The 21771-nt window shown below is 41.5% G+C and overlaps 1 protein-coding gene and 1 long non-coding RNA gene across 8 annotated transcripts in view; both read left to right on the top strand.

Moving 5' to 3' along the window:
* The window catches only part of EPHA5 (EPH receptor A5), a 197042-nt gene that overhangs the window by 39557 nt on the left and 135714 nt on the right, over positions 1 to 21771 (top strand). For all 7 annotated transcript variants that reach the window (XM_069855466.1, XM_069855464.1, XM_069855461.1 and 4 more), the window contains exon 3: positions 43 to 706. In XM_069855466.1, coding sequence (XP_069711567.1) covers positions 43 to 706 — 664 coding nt within the window. The remainder of the gene's footprint in view (positions 1 to 42; positions 707 to 21771) is intronic.
* Positions 14050 to 17782, top strand: LOC138719889 (uncharacterized). Its single transcript, XR_011337329.1, has 3 exons — positions 14050 to 14132; positions 15901 to 16023; positions 17102 to 17782. It is a non-coding gene; the product is annotated as an uncharacterized lncRNA (long non-coding RNA).

Raw genomic sequence — 21771 nt, 5'->3', positions numbered from 1 at the left:
CTGTAACTTTTTTTAAAACTAATAATTTTCCTTTTTACACAGTGGGAAGAAATTGGTGAGGTGGATGAAAACTACGCTCCAATACACACATACCAAGTATGCAAGGTAATGGAACAGAACCAGAACAACTGGCTTCTAACCAGCTGGATCTCTAATGAAGGCGCATCACGCATCTTCATTGAGCTCAAATTCACCCTGAGGGACTGTAACAGCCTTCCAGGAGGACTTGGGACTTGCAAAGAGACTTTTAACATGTATTACTTTGAGTCAGATGATGAAGATGGGAGAAACATCAAAGAAAATCAGTACATCAAGATTGATACCATTGCTGCTGATGAGAGCTTCACGGAGTTAGACCTTGGTGACAGAGTTATGAAGCTGAACACAGAAGTGAGAGATGTTGGTCCCCTAACAAAAAAGGGATTTTATCTTGCTTTCCAGGATGTGGGTGCGTGCATCGCCCTGGTCTCTGTGCGCGTTTACTACAAGAAATGTCCATCAGTGATCCGCAACCTGGCCCGCTTTCCTGACACCATCACAGGAGCAGATTCCTCACAGTTGCTAGAGGTATCAGGCATCTGTGTCAACCACTCAGTGACTGACGAGGCACCGAAGATGCACTGCAGTGCTGAGGGGGAATGGCTGGTGCCCATTGGGAAGTGCTTGTGCAAGGCAGGGTACGAGGAGAAGAACAACACTTGCCAAGGTAAGCGTCTGCAGGGAGGGTGATGTGCTGAGGCTGCTAAGGTGATGTGTGGTCGCAGTATTCTTCTTTTCCATGTCCTTCGTGCTCAGTTGAGTTGACAGTGGTTCGTCAGTTTCTCACTTCCACTGAGGTCCTTTGACCGTGATAGGATGAAGAGAGAGGCCTTGGTTGGATGTAGAGGGACTTACGGGTGTATGGAGCCTTGTGGTGCTTCCAGGGCTGTGGACACAGAGAATCTGGCATGCCACTGTTACCTTTGGAGCATGATAATGTTGGGTCCATGAGGTGGTTGCAATCTTATCTGATATCTAAATTATTATTAATGTTAAATAATTTAAGGCTTTACGTTATTTTTTCTCAGTATCGGAGTTTCCTTACGCATTTTAAAAACCCAGTTACTATTTCCTGGACGTTTCCAGGGAATGTTTGAAGTTAATCTCTCTATGTTTCAGTTTTATGTTTAAAGGAGTGTATTTTTCTCTCTTTGTCACTATATGTGGAGGGGATGGTGTGTGTGTGTGTGGATTTGTAGTGTGAGTTAATTGATATTCTTCTCTGATAAATAGTTTAATACAAAGCTGCTCAGCTGTTCAGAGTTAAACCTATAGCCACAGTGATAAAAGTGCTTCCATATGTGCTGAAGTTTTCATGCAAGTCGCTAGCTGAGCTTCTGGTCAGCATAGGGCTCCTGAATCACTGTGGGCCTTGTGTAAGAGACCTAGGGTATCTGAAGCTCAAGACCTAAAAAATAATACTTTTAAAGAAATACAATATGCTTTAGGAGCGTATAACCTCATTTTATTGTTTGCTGCATTACATGCTTGTTTATAAAACTGACCTTCTGTTGTAAATATGTAACAGGCAGCTTAAAACCTATTTGGACATAAAAGAGAAGGGGAAAGGAAAAAGATTTCAATGTGGTTTACTTTTTGCAAAATTATGTTGGTCATCAGACCTGTCCTAATTGCCTGGTACTTGCAGCTACTTAGCAATAGACAAGCTGTGGGGAAAGCAGAACGATTCTGCTCCAAAAAAAGCTAGTTGTGCATTTTCTCTTTACCTTGCTTCAGACACTCATTATGAGTGTTTGTGGTGTTGGTACAAAGGATAGATCAGTGCATATCCAAAGCAAACTGTAGCCTTGATCCTTTAGTCCTTGGTCACACACTATGCCCTGAAGATTAGATAGATCAAATCTCTTCCAGGTTTAACTTGGAGAGAGAACATAGGTATTTTTGGTTTTGGAGAAACCTCTAGTAAACAGCATGTGCTTTTTGACCAGGATATTCTCTTTTCTCTGCAGATACTCAATACAGCAAAATCTGCGTTGGTTTTACCATTCCTGTACCCACAAATATACTTCTCCCATTTAGGGGGGAAGAAAAGTGGGACTTGGTTTGGTACTGCACGAAGGGAGCTAAGATCAACATTGGCCCAAGCTGAGGAAATCTAGACTGTCACAGATGAGGGATGTGGCTTGGATGGATCAGCAGGGAACTGCTTCATTATGGCTAAAAATTGTGTCCCAAATGAGCATGTGTTGATTTGGTATGATGTCTACATACTGACTTCAGTCACCTGCAAGAATTTTTTGATGAAAGGGATACATCTATTAGTCCTCTTTCAAATCATTCCCCTCCCACAGCGTGAACAGCATGGGATATCTCAAAGCACTCTTAAAGATTTAAAAAAAAAAAAAAAGGAAACAAAACAAAAAAACTCACCAAAAAATCCCTAAACAAAAATATTGGACTAGTTTAAACTATAAAACTGAGAATATCTTTGACGAGCCTACTGTGCCTGCAGAGTGATTGGATTTGTGGTTGTGCTGAAATAGCAATCTGGTGTGTGCTTTTCGAAGACCTTAGTGATCTGAGGTTCTGCTTTCTGTTTTGGGATTTGCGTTGTGGTTTTTTTTTCTTAGTCAATTGAGAGAACAGCATCTGGCCCTGCAATTTGTGACAGTGTTGGGTGGGACTGTGATTAGAGTTTGGAAGTGTAAAGGTGCTTTGTGGTGATGTACCCTTGCTGCTCTGTCATAAAGTGTACCCACATAAACTACTCTTACACTTCACCTACAGCCTGCACCCTTGGCGGGAATTCATCACTTCAGTTGCTGTAGACCTGTTAAACCCCATAATTCTTGTTGGTAGGAAAGCCATAAATTCCATCACAAAGTCAATGGGATGTTGGGATCTGAGTGCCCACGGCAAGGTCTGTTTGAGGTCCCCACTTGAGTGCTTTTAACCCAGGACATCGTTCCAAGTGTTTCCTGCTGGTTGGCTTGGAGATTTTGAGTCAATAGGAGACATTCAGCCTTCAGCTGTTCAGGAGGTCTGCGTTCAGTGTATGCATAGTTCATGGTGATATCCTGTGTGAGTAAGATCCTTTCTGGTTTGGGTATTGTTATATTCACAAAGATGAGATTTTTTTCTAGGACAATGAAGTTAAACTCTGCAGCTTAATAAGCAGAATAAGTAACACCAAGAAAGGTCATATGTGCTTGTAGATACTTTCGTCCTATCCCTTGCATAGCCTGGCTAGTGTTTAGGAAATGCACTCCATGCTTCTGGCTGACAGTCTTGACACTCTGCGGTGTAGCTTTTACAAACACCTAAATAACTCCTGACCTTTGGTTTGTAAATCATTTAGGTGCATCTTGCAAGTGGTTTCCCTGCTTGCATTCTCTTGGGCATAAGCAGGTTATTAGTGACCAGACTTTGTGAAACATTTTCAACCTAGAAAAGCCTGGCTTTGTTTATTAAAATTCCTCCTGAAAAGACGACATTTTCCAAGCTCTAGTGTCATGTCTGGACAGAGCAGAGTACACTCTCTTATTCGAGTTGATGTAAATCCCAGTCAGCCTCACAAACGTACGGGAACTATCAAAGTCCCTTCTGCCTACAAATCATTAATTGGCAACAATATTATGAATTCATCATCTTGTCAGCAGGTTCCTGTTTGAAGAAGGCACTGACAGTAATGGCTGAGCAATTTCTCTGGCTGGGGACACTGGTGTTGTAAATATGACATGGTCTAGTCTCCTTATATAACATGTGCTCTCCCTCAATCAATATAGGCAGCTAGGTAGCGGTTACTGTAAAGAACCTAAACTGCTTGGATTTTTAAAACTCCTTTGGCAACATGGCCTACATATCAGCAACTGCTATGGGACAGCTAGAGATAAATTGTAACTGGTTTGGGACATGTTTATAACAGACCAATGTTAAGGTTCCTTATTCTCAAGAATAAATTGCTGTACTAGTTAATAAGAGGAAAGAAAGCAGTTACTCTGGGAATCTCTATCCTGGTTTCCAGAATGGTGATTTGGTGTCACTAAAGGAAGAATATTATTGTCCTGCCTTGGTTCAGCCTGCACTGTCTGAATGGGTACTATAGGAAGTACTCTTGAGCATTTGCACTAGCTGGAAAATGCCCAATTTCAAGTCTGTTTGGCCAATTTCAAGTCTCCTAATAGTGGTTGTCTCCCTAGAAGGCAGTACTCCACTAACCCTGAGGGCCAGATCCTAAAATGCTGTAAAACTTAAAATAGTGACACTGAAGTCTCTGCCTTTACCCATGCAATGGCCTGGCCAAACAGTTTTAACTGCTCCAGTCTATGCTTTCATTCTTCCTGTACTGGCATAGTTGAATTTTATTGCAAGTTCAATTTTCATTGCTTACTGTTTACCGCAGGGCTATACTGTATACACCATTGGCATTTGCATAGGAGATGAATAAGTCATTGTAAAAAGGACACTTTCTGGCACTTCTCTTTATATTCATCATTACCTTCTACCCAATATGTTCTCAGTGAGAAGCTGGAAGTGCTTATTTTTATGCTTTTAAAGGTACTGGAGCCCATGCTACTGGAAGGGAGGGAACTGTGAGATTTTTAAGAGACCCAGATATTCTTGCAGTGGAAAGGCCCTGCTGGTGACTCGGGAGCTGCAGAATGGTAACTGTGGTTATAATAGATTTGCAGAGCTTGATATTTTTTTCAGATGCTTTCAGAGCTGAATCATGAATTAATTAAATATTTGAGCTTAAAAAAACAAAACCAAAAACCAAAAAACCCCAAGAAAACCTGCACTGAATAAAAGTCAAGCCAAAACAGTGAATAATCGGTTCTGGAGGCCATGAGGCTGTGCTTTCAAAGAATTGGTGCATGCTACTACTTGAAGATACATCAAAAGGAGTACGGATGGTTTGAGCCAGCTACAAGGTATGGATAAGATAACTGATGTTGGAGGTGGGCAAAGTAATGAAGGAAAACTCAGTGAAATCTTTCCTCAGCCTTGTCTTTTTCTGTGGAAGAAATTTGAAACTGAGGGTGGGTGGATCAGGGCATGGTTTTCTGGTTTTGGAAAGGAATTGCTGCCAGAGGAAATACTTGGATTTTTCTTTGGAAAAAAAAAACATAGAACATTTAAGCCCTTCTGCTGTCTTAAATATTGATGTTTGTTTGATTATTCTTCCCTTAATCAACTTTGCTGAACATACCTCAATGCATTTACAAAACAATGTTTATTTTTGCTGATTGTTCATTACTTGTGTTGTGATTCAGCTGAGCTCTTGCCAAGGGAAATGAGAATTTCTTACAGAAAACAAAAGCTGCAGAAAAAACTTACATGCACAGATCTTTCATTCTGGATGTAATTAAAACTAATTTACATAGGTAGCTAGCTTACATAGATCAGAAGTTTACCTGCCAAATCAGTTCTCAGGTGATTTTGTTGATACCTGATTGGGGGCAAAGCAGAACTGCTCATTTTCCTCTGAGAGCAGCGCAATCAGTGAAAATGTTTGAAGGCACTTTACCAGAGTAGTGATTGCCTCCCTGTTGATCAGCTGCCAGAAAGATATTTGGAGGCAACTGGGTTTTTTTTTGCAGCTGTGCAGGAGCAGGCAGGCAGAGGTAGTGACCCTCGGTTGGTGGGTAGCAGAAAGTGCTGTCTGTGGAGGGTTGGGAGGGACTGGGGCAACTAAGGATTTGAGAAAGCAGTGATGGCAGAGCCATGCTTGAGGGCTATCATGTTTCTGTGCCTGCACAGCAGCTATCTCAGAGGCGTGGCTTGTGAATGAAATACATAGCTGATATCACAACTTAAAAGAAAAATGTATTTTTTAACAAATTCACTGTGTGTGGTTTCCTCAGGTAATGCAGTGCTGCTACTGAGCCATTTCCTTCCCTGTCCCCTTATTTCTAGGAAATGGAAATGAGCTGCTGCACAGGCAACCTTATTTGAGAGCCTGGGCTTTTTCTCCAAAGCAGCGATTGCTTCTGGTTTTGTATCTGATATAGGTGCAGGAGGGGGGGCAACTTTTCTTCAACCCACTCCACAATTTGTGTGCCTCTGCCTGTCTGTTGAATTCTCAGTCTAAACTCCTTGTTGTGGATGCCAAAAGGACAGTGTACTGCTAAATCCTGCCAGTCTTGTGGGAAACTTCCCAGATGGGACTTGGGTGAATAAGACAAGTATGCTTTTATACTTGTGATGGAGTAGAAAGTAAGCAAAGTCCAGAGATAAAGAAAATCTCTTTTTAATTCTTCTGCTGGGAGATGATTACATGGCAAGAAAAACATTGATGGAAATAGTCAATTTATGGAGCGTAGTGAATCGGGAAATACAGCTGTCCCTCCAGGGAGTTCTTTGCCCGTCATTCATACTTCTCCTGCATTTTTCTGATTAAAACCAAATTGGCTGGGAGTATGGCATGGTAGGTGTTTATATAATTATGAGCTGAAGTGTCTAGTTAATTTTAATTAGACACAAACCCCCAACTAGTGTCAGAATAGCTTATTTTTTTTTCTTTCCACATTGTATTATCTTTTCTTTTCAAATGTAAAGAAAATCACTCAAATGCTACATTTTAGCAAAATGCAATTGTCAGTGGAGGGGGAATGGGTTTTATTCTGTAGAGAAGTGTGTGCATGTGTATATTTATGTGTTCTGTTCTGCAGCTGAAATGATTAATAAGAGCGGGGAAATGCTTTCCACGGATCAAAATTGTTGTAACAGGATCACTTAAATTACTTAATCTTTGTTTTATTTTGCATATGTATTTACCTTTATTATATGTGCAATATATACTGCTTTGCTAATGTGTTATAACCTTCTGCACTACTTTGTATGCTCAGAACCCCAGCGACTCTGAAGATCTTTCCTCATTCTGCAGTGATGCTTTCAGGCCATTTGACCAACTTAACCTTAGTGTTCTTTGCAGTGTGGCTGCTGTGCAGTCATATTCCAGAAGGACAGTTAAGGACTACTCTATTTTCCCCCTGAAGTATAGATTGAGCAGTGCAAATAAAATGAGCTAGGAAATATCTTTTAAAGTGTAAACCGTGAGGATTGTGGTTACTTCTTAGCTATAAGATATTTTGGGACAGATAATAGGATATGCTTTTTAGTCTGGTCCTAGATAACTAACTGATATTTCCTTGAATACTAACTTTGGTTTTAGCATTCTTGAGTATAGAGTATCCATTGGTAGCTTACAGAATTTCTTAAATTATGGGATGGTAGAAGTGTTGCAGGAGAAAGGGTGTTAACCGTGGTGCCATTAGGGCCCTTTAGTGGCCAACTTTGACTTGCTTGATACAAGTAGCTTATTAATTGTGTGTTTTAGAAACAATTAAGGACTCTGGAGAAATACTGAGGATAAAGAACATGAATGCTGGCTGGCAATGTAGTGATTTAATTGCCATGAATTAAGATATGGCATTCCCCAGCTACTCGTTCTGTCCCATTGCTGGAATCGGCTGCTGGGTCTGTAGAACTGAACAGTCTGCCCATAAGCTGATGTGACTGATGAAGGGCTTGTCTTGATGCCCCAGCCTGGGGGCAGATAAGATGTGGGCACTGTTCCTGGCTGGTGAGCTTTAGCAGAAGGGTGGCTGCAACCTCTTGAAGTGCCAAGGGTCTGCCAGGGCTTGTTTGTCAGAACCGTCACTACATCTAATTTATATAGGGTATTAAAATGAAATTTTACTGTTTTGTTTATAATTCAGGTTTTTAGTTTTATGTTTCTCATTTAGAAACACTAAGCAGTCGTTAATGATGTGTTTACATTTCAATAATAATCTTTTCTCTCTGCATGCTTTACATCTTGACCATTGTAACTAGTTTTGGATTAACATTGGGGCTGAAATCCAGACTCCACAGAAGGAGGCCATAATTGTGCCTTGTATGAACAGATTTGCAGCTTGCTTTTTATTTCATTTCTTTAGATTGATAAACTGATATATCCTATAAGGTGAGTGTTTGATAGACTACAGTAAGAGCAAAGAGACTGCGACACAGATCTCTGCAGAAAGAGGTGAATCTGCTCTTCATGTAACTAGAGACGCCGGTTTGTTTTACTTTAAGTTTGCTTATTTTCTGTCACTGGAGAAGTAAGTTAATTTAGTATAGAGACCATGGTATCAGTGAACAACTCATGATTATGGTTGTGTCTAGCATAGTACTGATGTGCTTCCATTCTTTATTTCCCTCAGGATGACTGAGGTTGTTTTGATAGGAATGGTTGGACTCGATGATCCGGTGGGTCTCTTCCAACCTGGTTATTCTATGATTCTATGATTCTATGATTGTTAATACTGGAACGAACTTGAAGAGTGAGGCTAGGTGTTAATAGAAACCTCAAACTGTATACCCAAAACAGATTAAAGGAAAGACAAAAAAGGCTATGTTAGGCTTGTGGATATCCCTTATTGCTTTCATATACCTGTCTTATCATTATAAATATGTCCTTAAAGCAACAGCTGAAATTTGAAGAATTGGAATTTAAGATAACAACTTTCTTGTCTCTGTAAATGACAGTCAATCAAGTTAAGGCCACAGACATTTCCTTCCCACCCCTGAAAATCCGAGCTCTAAGACCTGCAGCTCCATGGCGTTATCAGGACAAATTCATTGGCTGAGGAGTAAAATAACGCTGTCCCTGCCTGCGTAGAATCATAGAATAGGTTGAGTTGGAAGAGACCTTAAAGATCATCTAGTTCCAACCCCCCTGGAACACGTAGGCAGGAACACGTCCCACTAGATCAGGCTGCCCAAGGCCTAACTTGGCCTTGAACACCTTCAGGGATGGATCATACACAACTTCCCTGTGCAACCTGTTCCAGTCTCTCACCGCTCTCATGGTGAAGAAGTTCTTCCTTATATCTAGTCTAAATCTGCCCCTCTCCAGTTTATACCCATTGCCCCTAGTCCTATAACCACAAGCCTTTGTAAAGAGCATGTCTTCCAATAGTGCCCGAGGTTATATTCCTCGAAGCAGGGTGGGTGGGAGAGGATATATGTTTGTAGAGTGTCTTCATTTACATCTTCACCCTGGCATCCATGCACAGCCCATTGTGGAGGTGGACTCATCTCCCGTGGCAAGTTTGCTTGGCCAGTGTGACACAGGAGTCAATGCCAAGTTGGGACATGACACATTCTCGTGATGAGACTTGGTGGTGTTTCTTAAGTCCTTACAGAAGACTTTGAGTGGTTGGTGAGTAGTTTCACTGGCAGTCCAGATATAACTGTTCAGTTTGAAGAAAGAAATAGTTAATACAGGTTATTAAAAACATTTCCACGTTATACAAAGGGCTTTTCTCTGTTGGATTTTGAAGGATCAACTTTATGAAGGAGGTCAAAATCACTGTTCCAAATTAATACATGACAGCCTTGGGCAAGAGTTGTTCAGCTAGAACCTAAACCAGGGCTCTGGATGCCAGTGCTGTACTTGGTCCGATATTCTCCTTTTATGATCTTAGACTAACCTAAAACTCTTGTAAGATCATACATCTCCAGGTGGATTCATTAGGAAGTAATAGCAAGCTTACCATTACTCTAGAGCTGGGATTTGAACAGACCTTGTCTTTGCAAAAGGCTAGCTGGTTGTCTTTGCAAAAGGCTAGCTGTTGTACCTCAATTAGATGCTTTCCTTCAGAATGTTTGGCCTGGAGGTGCATTTTCTGAGCAGGACTCTTATGTTAACCAGAGTCTCTGCCTAGTGTGGAAGCTGTGCTGAGGAGCACATCTCTGCCTGAAGGTCTGTTTCACTGCCAAAGTGAAAGATATTGAGTACCAGACCCTCTGTGTATAGATAAAATAGTATCCTCTGCCCCGGAGACTCTCCATTTCCTCTGTGCATGTGTGTAACTAGTATTTCTTGAAATAAGTGAGCCTGCCTAGGGAACTCCATAGGGATGGTTGCCATCCACCAAATGAAATGGCTGCCTCCTACGTGGTCATAAGGGTTGCTCTATTACAGTACTAATTCCCCAAATAATGTATCAGAGTTCCTACACCGAGTTGAACAGTCTGTCATCATTGCAATGATGACAGAGGTCACAGTGTTGCCTTTGACAGCTGTCTGGAAAAGAAGCTTTTTAATTACTGCAGAGCCAAAGGAAAAGTTGCTCCCTACAAGCATGGGGAATATGCTAATTTAGTATTCAGCAGAAACAGCCTGTAGGTTTCCCAGCTCTGAGCCACTTTGCAGATAGCCTGCAACCCAGGCAATATCAGAGCTTCATGGACATCATTACTACTGGGGCTCTGTGCTGATTCAAGAGACGCTAGTGATGGTGTAATCTTGGTAGACAGTGTTTTATTAGTATAAATCCAAGGCATTTGGACATGTTAATTAGTGGAAGACATCCACAGCAGGCAGGAAGGGTTTCAGGATGACTGGGAGGTGCCATGGTTGACAGCCAAAGTCCATGGATGGCCTGCAACCCTGTCAGTGGGATTTCCTGCACTTAGTGGTTGGCTTGCAGATTGAGTGTTATGTCTCCAGGAAGAAACCTCTAGAGTAAAATGTCTGCAGGGGAAGTTTAAGGTAAAAATGACTCGCAGAGTACAGTGGCAAAACCAGTCATGGGCTCCTCCAGTACCAAATCAGATGTTGCTCAGGGCTTTTGCATGTAAGTGTGCTGGTAAGGGGTAAGCATACCGATGATGGGATTTCACTCTTCCTGTCTTGCCTGGTTTGGGGGCTGCTTTTTGCCTGAGCACCTGATGTTTTTTTAGTACTGGAACAGGTGATGTGCAAGAGACTTGTCCTAGAAGTGAAATGCATGGAAATGGCTACAAATCTCTTCAGAAAAAAAAGCAGGTGCCTGTCTTGCAAAATAGTCTTTCTCTCTTTGCCTATCCAAAGTCCTCAGTCAGGCTTAGATAAAAGCTTTTCTCCCCTACCCATGCACAAAGCCGTCCAGTGTTATTTATTTATTTGTAAAGCCTTTTTTTTAGAAGCGCTTTTACATTATTTTTCTTTACTTTCACAGTTCAAGCATGATTTAATATGTCAAAACCAGTTTGCTTAGCTGGCCTTGATTGTCTTGCATACTTCCACTATATCAGGGCAGTCACCCTTCCAGGCATGATGCTGCCAGACAAATGAAGTGTCACGGCAGCTAGGACCTGCTTTTCTGTTGTGACAGAAGTAGCATGCTCCAACAAAGCTGGATAGCAGCGATATTAGATGGGGGTAATGCCTACAGACACAGCTTGGGTCAGAGCATTGCAGGCCCACACAGGCAGATACAGAGATAAGCTTATGCTCGTGAGACTTAATTGATCATTCATGTGCAAAGGCATTTTGGTCCAGATTGAGAGTCAAGCTAGTACCTAGAGAGAGAAAAGCAGTCCTATTGGTGCCTAGACTGGTAAGCCTGGCAGAAATAACACTTGGAGCCCTTCCTGTAGGGTAGTGCTGCCAGACTAATACACCTGGGTGCAGGTATCCTGGCGGAAGTGAGTTGTAGTGTGATTTTGTACTTTCTGGAGTTGATGGGGATTTTATTATGACTTCTGATGGGAGGGAGGTGATTTCCTGGCCTAGATTTTTATTAAACTGTTGCACTGACTGCGAGCAGAGCACACAGCCTTTAGGATAGAAATTACTTTCATAATTGATGTAACTTGAATCAGAACGATTTCTCAGCAAGTGATCTGATCCTGATCTCCTCCAAAACTCCCCAATACCAGATATTTTCTGGCTCTTTGTGGTTGTCTTCTTCTTATTTCATGCAGGGGGACACAGGCTTAAAGTTAATCAGTTTGTTTATGCACTGTGCTCCATTGAAGAGGAGTAGGGAAGAAGTTTTGAGTTGTTCCTCATTCTTGTAACAGCTTAAAATGGCATGACAGCTCTCTGAACCTGCTTGCAGGACATCGTGCATCATAGAAAGCCTTCCCTAAGCTGCTTCTGCAGTGCTGTGTGCCCAACTGACTCTTGCTTTGCACTTGACATCCTCAACATTCTCTTTGCGCTCTCATCTCCTGGATGCATCTGAATGCAATATTCGGCAGTCAAGTCAGATGTTTCCACATGGTTTTTTGTTGGTGTGCTATGCGATGTTTCAGTCTGGGGTGTGGGATGGCTCCCAGCTAGAAATCTGGTGCTTGGGGAAAAGTGAAATGATTGTATGGGTCTGTTATTGACTGAGCTCTAAGCATGGCTAATGGCATCGACAGGAGCTGTGTTGTCCTGATGGTTGAAGGCAGCAAGTCACGCACTGGCTTTGATATGTAGTGTGTTAAATGCAGTGGTAGATGGGAGGGAGCATTGCCCCCTGCCAGACCCTACCCTTCCAAAATATTGTAGAGTATTGTTCAGTTTGGCCTACCCGCAGTTCCAAGGGCAGAAGGATGCTTGGAGAGAGCAAAAAACCCCAAACAACCTACTTCCTTTTTTTTCCCTAATTTGTGTGGTTTTGTTTGTGCTGAATGTATGTTCTTACAAAAGATGTTTATCGAGATGCCTGTGTGTGATTCCTTCTGTGCCTTTGGTCATGCCTGTATGTGCAAGTAGGTTGCCACACTTTGCACTTGCAGTGTGTGTGACTAAGAACATTGTGCTTCTGCTGTAGTGTGTGTGCTTACTCTAATATAATGTGTAGCTTTTGGCTGACAGAAAAATGAGTATTTTACAAGAAAAGCAAGACCAAACTGGAGCTAGTGTTTTCAGGTATAGAGGCATTTGATTTTAGGCTGGAGGCATAAACGCATTAGCTTAAAGTTCCAGTGTTCATTTCCAGTGAGCTTGTTGTGTTTTACCCTTCTGATTGGGGAGAAACTGAGTCTGTTTAACAATCACGCTGCAGCTATGCCTGTAGGACATCTGAGTCTGCGGAGGCATTGTGCAATTTAGTTGGAGGCGTGTTGTCATGGCCTGCGTGCAACTGGCTGATAGATGAGGATCCATGGAAAGCCAATCTAGAGCACTTCTGGTTGTGGAGTCCCCTTCTGTGTTTTGCACTGGGTATGTGCGTGTAAACAGTGTGGACTGCATTCTTGGAATACAGAGAAACAAAAATTTTCTTTCTGAAAGTTTATTGAGCAAAGGCTTCTGGTTTAGCAAATTCATATTTTACTTGTTCCAAAGACTGATTTGGGATGCCATTGGGAAAATTGTCGGGCCACATTCAAATTAGCCTTATTGTTCCATTATATCTTACTGGAGTACAAGGTTAATTAGTACCATAGGCAAAATGCATTATTCATCACAGCAATCAGGCTTTTCTTCTGTTGAGCTGTTGTATGCTGCAAATGATAACAAAACCTTGATATATTATTTTCATATTTAATCCTGCCAAACCATATTTATGATATATAAATTGTGGGCACTCAGATGGAAAACATTTCAGGTGTCAAAAGGACTATGATTTTAATATTTAAACACTGGCTTGAGCATAGACAGGACTGTGGGAGATACAAGATGATTTTATTAATGCCCATCATCAGTCTGACTCAAACTGGGGATAGCACTAGTGACATTAGTAGTGCTGTTTTACATCAGTAACATTCTCAGTGCTAATTATCAGTAGTATTACATTGTGGGTGTGAAGAGCTGAAGTCTGTGTTGCTGCTGATGCCTCTGTGGCTACTCGCAATATCCCAGTACAGATCTTGGACATCTCCGTTCCCACCCTGAGGGTTGTGGCTAGGGAAGTCCCTTTCTGGGCCAATATGAGGTGCCTTTACCTACTTCTCAGTGCCACAGTTCATGGGACGGTGACTGGCTGATTTTGACAGTGTCTAGCAAGTAGCGGCTTTCACTTGCAAAGTGTGTTTGTGGTACTGGGAGTTTGGCCTGCCTTTGTCTGTTAAAGAAGCCAGCACAATGTTTTCTTCAGCTGATAATGAGTCCACTAGAGAGGAGTTGTGTGGGAGGAGGAGTTACACAGTGCAGTGATTCATCTGATCCTTTCTTTCCCTAAGGCAAGGCACTTTCACCCCTGAGATCCTGCTGCCTTCCTTGTCCAGCATTCAGGAGGCTGAGTCACTCCCTTATCCTGAGATTATGGTGCTGCAGGTGCCTATAGCTTCCAGATCAGTGCTTGAAAACACAGCGAGCTGCAGTGATCCCTCTCTGCCACAGTGCCTATTTGAAGAATAATATTAATATGAAAGATCTTTTGGAGGTATTTCACTGCTGCTTTCTAGCTCTGACATTTTGCCATGGCTGCCTTCTGGAGGAGCTTTCCGGCCTTCTGTGCATGCTTGTATTAAATACTTAGATAGGTATTAGGAGGGAAAACTGACACTCAGTGGCTAAGGGACTTGCTGAAGGTACCACAAACCAATTTTGATGGAGTTGGGAGTCTTGGGCTTCCTGCTTCTGCCATCCTTGCTTCGAGATTATTAGCAATTCCTCTTACCTCTCTGAAAAGGATTTAGGCATGCGTTTGCTTCCTAACATAAAGTGGTGTAGCCTTGCACAGCTGGGCATGCCTTGCAAAGTGATGTGCTGGGGACTGGGGAATAATTTGCATTGATGTGGCTGGAGGATAAATACAGTGGAGTTTTACCTTAGCTGGCCTTCATCGACAAATCCACTGGACTATGCTACCCTAACTGAAGTGATGGCAAGGGTTGCTTGAGATTACTTGCCAACAAAAGAAACATTTTCCAGCAACCCTGACTCACTTCCCTTCTGCCCATCTTGTTTTGTATGTGCATTGTTTTCCCCTCCCGAGTTTCCTGTTGAAAGGAACAGAGCGCTCTGCTTAGGTGACTGCTCCTGGCTGAGATAGAGAGTAATTTTAAGGGCACGGTTTTTGCATTTTAATGCAGAACACAATGTTTGGTTTGTGTCAGACAATAGAAAATGAAAGTATGCTTCAAGAGTGAGTACCCTGGTCTGTTCAGGGCTTTCTGGAGCAGTTCAGAAACAGCTTTTATGCAAGAACAGGAGAATTGATAAATGCCCAAATGACAAAAGCAACTAGCAAATGTTTCTGGTCCTTGATTTTAGGTGCTGTTGTGATATAAACAAATGAGCAGTCGCAGCAGTGTAAAGAGGTGATTGGTATTATTCTTTTATCCTATTTATTTTCTACTGCTTTAAAACAAGTATCTGAGATGCATTTCACGAGTCTCCTGCTCTTGTATGAAACTGCATTTGTAGAGTAATTTGTATTGCTTCAGGTTAAAACAGAAGTGTACACACAAAATGTTTGCTTAAAGGTTGATAATAGGCAGCAGAATAATAAGTAAATTATACCGAATATATAATTATGTAAATCACCAAAAGTGGAATGTGTTTGTCGGCTTAGTTTTTAATTCTCATCAATAACTTATGAGCTTCAGTAAATGCGCAGAGCTCATATGCTGTTTTGTTGCATGATGTAATAACATAAAGGCAAGGGAATTTAATTTTTTCAAGCATTCTAGGGGACAAAAAAAAAATCATAGCAGTCAGTGTAGTGTAAATTTAGTGTTGTGTTGTAGATCAACATGGTTGAAAGTATTAATGAGGGAAAATCTTCTGCGGATGCTTTGTCTGTAAATCTCTGAAATAGCTTGTAGGGGCAAAGACTAGAGAGTGTGACTGATAAATAGTAGAAGAACTTTGTTCCCTCTCATCCCTTCCCTTTGCTCAGGTTTACGTGACATGAAGCACTACTCTGAAAAAGTAGTGTGGTGTTTGGTAGGTTTGTGCCAGAATATTACAAAAGCCACTGTTGTTCCAGAGGAAAGTTATATCTCCCTTACGTTTTGATTTTTGAAGTAGTTAGTCTAAAATTCTGTTGAATCTGAAGGAAAGGAAAAACCATTTATTGCTATGACTGGCTGGATGAAGAGCCGTGAAACCAGAGCGTATGCATAGTGGGGAAAAAGCCCAACATTTTTGCTTTGGTTACATAGATGTAATATAACCAGCAACTTGATAAATTGTCTCTGCTTCAGATGTGCTTGCAAATACAAATACAAACAGCTTCCATACCTGATGGCCCTGCCTGTAGAAGGAGGAGGTCTGTCTCACTGAGCGGTTGCTCTAAAGAGAGCTAGGGCTGAGGTACGACACACCAGGTAAGCTACTGACATTACATTTGGCAGGCATCATGGGGACTCTTCGGTATCTTTTCCTGGTACTTTTATTCCATAAATGTTTTACATCTACTTAATAAAGAAGGATGTGATGCTGGTGCCAGATGGGACTGAAGTGTGATTTCCTGAAAAGCACCTCACAACTCAGGTTTATCCTCATTTTTTTTGTCTAGTCATTGCTTTGTTTATTTATTTATTTTTTCTCCTTTTGGCAGCAGGAGATTGAAGTCTACTACATGCTTTAAAAATCACCATGTGTAAAAATGTTTTGAATCTTCATTTCTTAAAGAAAAAGAATCAGGTCCTACTTCAAATGGCTTGTTTATGTTTTGTAAAAGACAATAAAGGAAATGTATGATTTCTTGGGCTTTAAAATAGCGACAATGTAATACTAGTAACACTTACACAGGGCTAACATGGCTTTTCCAAAGCCAGTGGAGTTTGGCACTTGATGAAGAAAAAGGCCTGAGCAGTCAGTCTCAGTTATGCTTCTTGTCTGCATGACTCTTTGGGCTGGAATTCACAGGGTTTCTGTCACAGGATCAAATATCTGTTGTACGTCATTGATGAATTTATTCTTATTTTTGTGATGAGGATGCAAAGTATTGAAAGAAATTGCCAAAATCAGGCTTTCCAATCTTGTAGTTTGCTTGCTAAACCACATGTCCATGCATATAGAGGACAGTTATTTCTTCTCAGCAGTAAGCACAGACATGTATCTACTAAATTTTAGCTGGTCCTAAGTGACTTGCTGTCCAGGTAATAGTTAGAGATGTATTTTGTAATTTACAGTTGAGGGGTTTTTTTCCCCATATACCCAGGCCAGGATTTCAACTCTAGCTCAGTCAAACGTTTTATTACATTTTGTGTTACATGTTCTTGCAGTCTGCAGGATACTCTGAACTAGGTTAGGAAATCTAGAGACAGGAGAACATCATTGATATACAGATATTTAATTTCTAATGTTTTACGCTGTTGGGGAAATAGGAGGTATTTAATGTTATAGAAATGCCATTGCGAAATACATGGTATTCTAAGCTGTCTTCATCTTCCCTTCTAGGAAAGACTGGATCAAATATTTTGCTCTGTGCTGACTCACGAAAAAGGGTGATTTGCAGTCTCTTCGCTTTTGCTGAAGCACCAGATTCTAAATACGTGTTCCAACATCTGCTTTAAAATAGCATGCCACTGTGAATGGTGTTTCCACATATTTAATTATCTCTTGAAAAGAGAAGGAAAGTGGATTAGTGCCTTACAAAGCAATATGCCTTTGTTTTACATCCTGTGGCAATAGGACTAGATCTTTTCCTCTCAAGTGAAAATGAAAACAAAAGCTCTTACTGTCTTCATTTAAAACTGGCAATCTACTGTTTAGACAAAACCCTCTCAGACTTGCAGCTTCTGCATTCAGAAGATTAGCAAGCCAAAATATACAAGTGCAAAGTTTCCAATAAACGATGATTAACTAGTATGTCGAAGTGAAGCCTGCTGTGAGCTTTCAGTCTCTTCAATTGAACTGTTTTATAACATGATGCTATCAGGATATTTCCTTGTACACAGAAAGGCAAGAGAATGATAAAATGTGTGCTGGAATTTCCATGTTTGGGTGAGCTCCTTGAATTTATCAAGCTTGCTGGTGTGCCTCCAGAAATTTTCCCTAAAATGATGACTAGTTCTTTAATTACACTTAGACAGAGCTGTGTTGTTTGTGGTGTTTGAAACTACAGATTGAATTTAGTAATGCGAGTATCATTAATCTAGTGAAATAAAAATGCCGAGTTTTTTAATAAGGTCTCAGTTTAATGTTCCTAAATGCTCTGAACAGATTTAATGCTAAACCAGCTGATATAAATCTCCTCAGCTCCTCTGTAATTGTCTCTCTCAAGCATGTACCTCTCTTCAGGGGAACTAGGCTCACACTAATTTCAAAGCTGTTTACTGCCTACATGAATTTGATAGGCTCTCACTTTTATTGTTAAAAGTTGTTAACATAGGAGATGACCAGGAAACTGAAGTGGCAGAGTCCATATACAGTATTAATTGTCCTATATATTTTGTAGAGTATCAGAGAGAAGCTTCAGTCTTTCTGATATTCTCTGGATGCTTCTCTGAAAGAGATTTCAGGTTTGAGTCTCACTCTTTTAAGCCTTACAGGTGGGTTTTTGGACCACATTTTTGGGGGACTTGTCTGTGTAACAAACTGTGACTTGCTTTCTGATTTTGTAAACAGAGGTAACAATATTGGCACCTCTACTTGATCTTGCTGGTGGCAAGGCATTAGGAGATGGAGCTTTGTAGCTGTATCAGCCTGGCACACTGAGGTTTCACGCAGTGCTAAATGGAGTAGAAATATGCCATTGTTTTCATTATTACATTTGTTTATTCCTAAATAAGCTCCAGTTTTGTTTTGTTTTTTTTTCCTGTGGCATTTTATTTTCCCTTTTTTTCTAGCAAGACATACTTTTTATGAATAATTATCAAACTGGTATGTTTCAGATGAGCAAAGGAGGACGTTACTTGGGTTATGTTCTAATTTATATATGTAGACATGGTGGATTGGCATTCCATTCCTTCTTACAGAAACCTTGGTGGCTTCTTCATTAAGCTTATGTTCATTCAACATCAGAAGATGTGTCATCAGTTATGCTGGTGCAAAGTGAGTCCAGATTAACTCCCTTCTATGCTTAGTTTCCTTATATCTGAGAACCAGGAAGACCTTGCCCTGGGGGTCAGGATTGAACTGCCTTCATGTCAGTAAGAGTATTTGGCCATCCTGATAGTAAATATTGTGGTTGCAAGGTAGTGGTATTCACAGGGGAACTGAGTCAATGTAGTTGCTTCAGAGCAACAAAGAACGGAAACTGTACCAGCATTGAAGATGAATCGCTGCTGTGGTGATTAAAAAGATACACATTTCCCATGTTCCACATAGGAGTCAGCATTGTCTTCCCTGGGGATTTCTGTCCGTCCATAAGTAAAAGATGCTGACTGTTTCCTTGGGGAGCAGCTTAAGGTGTGAGAATGTTGTTTGCTCTCAAATATTCCCCATTAGGCAGTGGCTGACACAGGGGGAAGTAGGTAGGATGCTGAGCTTTGGCACTTTTCCTGTCCCTGGCTGAATCACCCCTTCCCTTTTTGGGGCTTAGTGTCCCACCATCTAGCTGGAATGAAGGAATACCTGTGGATCAGTCTCCCCAGGCATTTGGGGAGTGGAAAGGAGAAAGTTTCTGAGGAACTCAAGGCTGTATGAAGCTAGAGATGTCCAAGTAAATACTGTGTGTCTCAGCATGGGGCAAGGAGCCTGTGTATTTTCAAGCACAGGCTAGGGGAACGCAGATGCTCCTGGGTCCTACTGTACAGGTAATGAGCACTACTGCTTTTTATTTTCCATCACTATGTGAGCAGCTTGGCAAGCAGGCCAGGCAAGAGAAGGGTCAGTTCATTAGCCCAGTCACTGTCCTGCTTTTTTAATTATTACTGTTTTCAAATCCCTTTCAGTATTCACATCTCAATTTATCTGCTAGCTAGCCTGTTTAATAATCAAAAGATAGAAACCACAAAAGTTGGGGTGTGCATTCTCCCAGCAGTGCCATTATGTGGCTCTGTTGCATTATCTGTGGCAAATGTTCTGTAGCTTTGTGGCGCTTGGCCTCTATCAACTGAAATGTTATCTGCTGCATCTGGTGGCCTCCAATGTGAAAGCTGGTCTGGGAAGCTGAGGGGAGAGTGGCTACAGAGTACTGTGGTGCTGCTGGAGCAGGGGGATGCTAAAAGAAAGAGGTATGTGCTGCTGCAGAGAGGGATTTTGCTGCTGGGGATGGTGATAGAGGAGTGGAGACCATGGAGCTACTTCCCCAGTCACTGGATGAGGAGCTCAGTGCTGACTGCATGTTGAAGCGAATTATCCACTGCTGCTCATGAGGTTTAAAAATAGGATTCCTTGTTTTCATCACCTCCTTTGGTTTCCTGTGTCTTCCTCCTGCTCCTGTCCCCCATATAATCTGAGGTAGAGCGGAACCCAACTTCCTTGGCACGTCTGGCTTGTCTCTCTGCTGTCGCGTACATCACAGCGTTTTGCTGGAGCTGCTTGAAATGCTGCTATAATTAGTGAGTACATATCTGCTCTCATTTCCTCCCACTCACCCTCTGGTACCTTGTACTGGATCCTGCTTTTCCCTGCAAACCCCCTCACTTGTTCCTACTGTTTCCACCTTCACTCTCCCTTCTCCCTGTTGCTCCTTGGTGTAGGAGAAGGCCCTTCCTGCACCCCACAGGTCTTCCCACAGTCTTCCAAGCCTACCATTGGGGAAGCATTTCTATAGTATCCATGCCAAGAAGGGGCAACGTGCTTGGATGTTAGTTGCCTTCTGTAGTGGGATGCTGGTTTGCAGTGTCATTGGGGTCCCTTGCAAGTGGAATCATCACTTTTTTTTTTTTGTTCCTTTAGCAGTATGTGCAGGAAGAAGAGATGTAATACCCTTTCCTGCCCCCAGCAGAGTCCCACGCAGCTCAGATAGGTGGAGGAGCAGGACTTGGTATCTTGCTACCAGATGGAAAAAACCCCAGCCTCCCTGCTGCTGGGAAGGATGCATAGCCAGATGAGAGTCAGGGGGTGATGGAAGGAAGGGACAGCTTGAGTTGGACAAAGAATGGCTTTCTGTTATAATGGATGAGAGCTTGATTTTCCAGAGCTTTCTCACAGGGATGTGTGAGAGTAAGGAATGCGGGTAGGGTCTGGGCCTTTGGAGATGCCCTGTCCTCTGCTTATTGCAAGATGATGGCAGCTGTAATTTTTCCTGGTTGCTGGTTTGCTTCTAAACTGCTTATTTACATTTTGGGACCACTGAAGAGTTGGTAAACCTTTTTCCATGGAGGTTTGTCACTCTTATCTGAAGCTGAGAAGTATCTATTTTTACCTTTGGAAAAGTCAGTGTAATTTTGCAGAAAGCTATTTCTTGTTGGTGCCTTAGCTTCAGGAAATATTACCATGTTCTTATGAGATGCTAAGAAACTTTTTTCCTCCTGGGTGTTTTCCTACCATTGATAACTGGTCAGTCTCTGAGGCCAACTCTTTTAGAGAGAAATGAATCATGTTGTGCATTAATTTTTTTAATTAGTTCTTTCACATCATTGGCAAGAGATGTTCATCATGAAAGAAATATGCAAACCTTCTTTTCACTCATTACAATAATAAAATCGGTAAAAGAGCCTTGAAGTAGAAAGCACTTTCTTCCTTTTTTGGTAAGTTTGTGGAAAGTGAAGGGGAGGTTATCCGGTTTGTTAAGAGAACTTGGAAAACTCCCTTGGGAAATATTGCTATCCTTTGTGGCTGCATGTCTGCACAGAAATAAGTTTGCAAAAGTAACAAGATGCACCTGCTACATTGAAAACAACAGTCACGATACTGCTTTGAATAATACACTATTTGAGGGATCTTGCTGGAGGTGAAATAAGATGTAACATGGAAGAATCAAGAGTGATGTATGAGTGTTGAAAACCAGGAGGCAGCTAGGTGTAATGTATAATTGCTTAAAAGTATCTTTTAGTTTATGTTCTCTGAAAGCTTCAGTGGACCAGAATTTTCCAGTCTTTTTCTAAAAGCAGTAACGTTCTTACTTTTTTTTTTTTTAACACAAGCCAATTTTTTTCAAGAAAATAAAGGGATATAAAGAATTCATGCTGAAAATGTTTTGAGCATGAGTTGTATATAGTTTGTATTTTTCATGTTAA

Source organism: Phaenicophaeus curvirostris, chromosome 4 (genome assembly GCF_032191515.1).
Source record: "Phaenicophaeus curvirostris isolate KB17595 chromosome 4, BPBGC_Pcur_1.0, whole genome shotgun sequence".
Classification (NCBI taxonomy): Eukaryota; Metazoa; Chordata; class Aves; order Cuculiformes; family Cuculidae; genus Phaenicophaeus; species Phaenicophaeus curvirostris.
The sequence above is the reverse complement of the archived record's forward strand: the minus strand, read 5'-3'. Positions and strand labels throughout refer to the sequence as shown.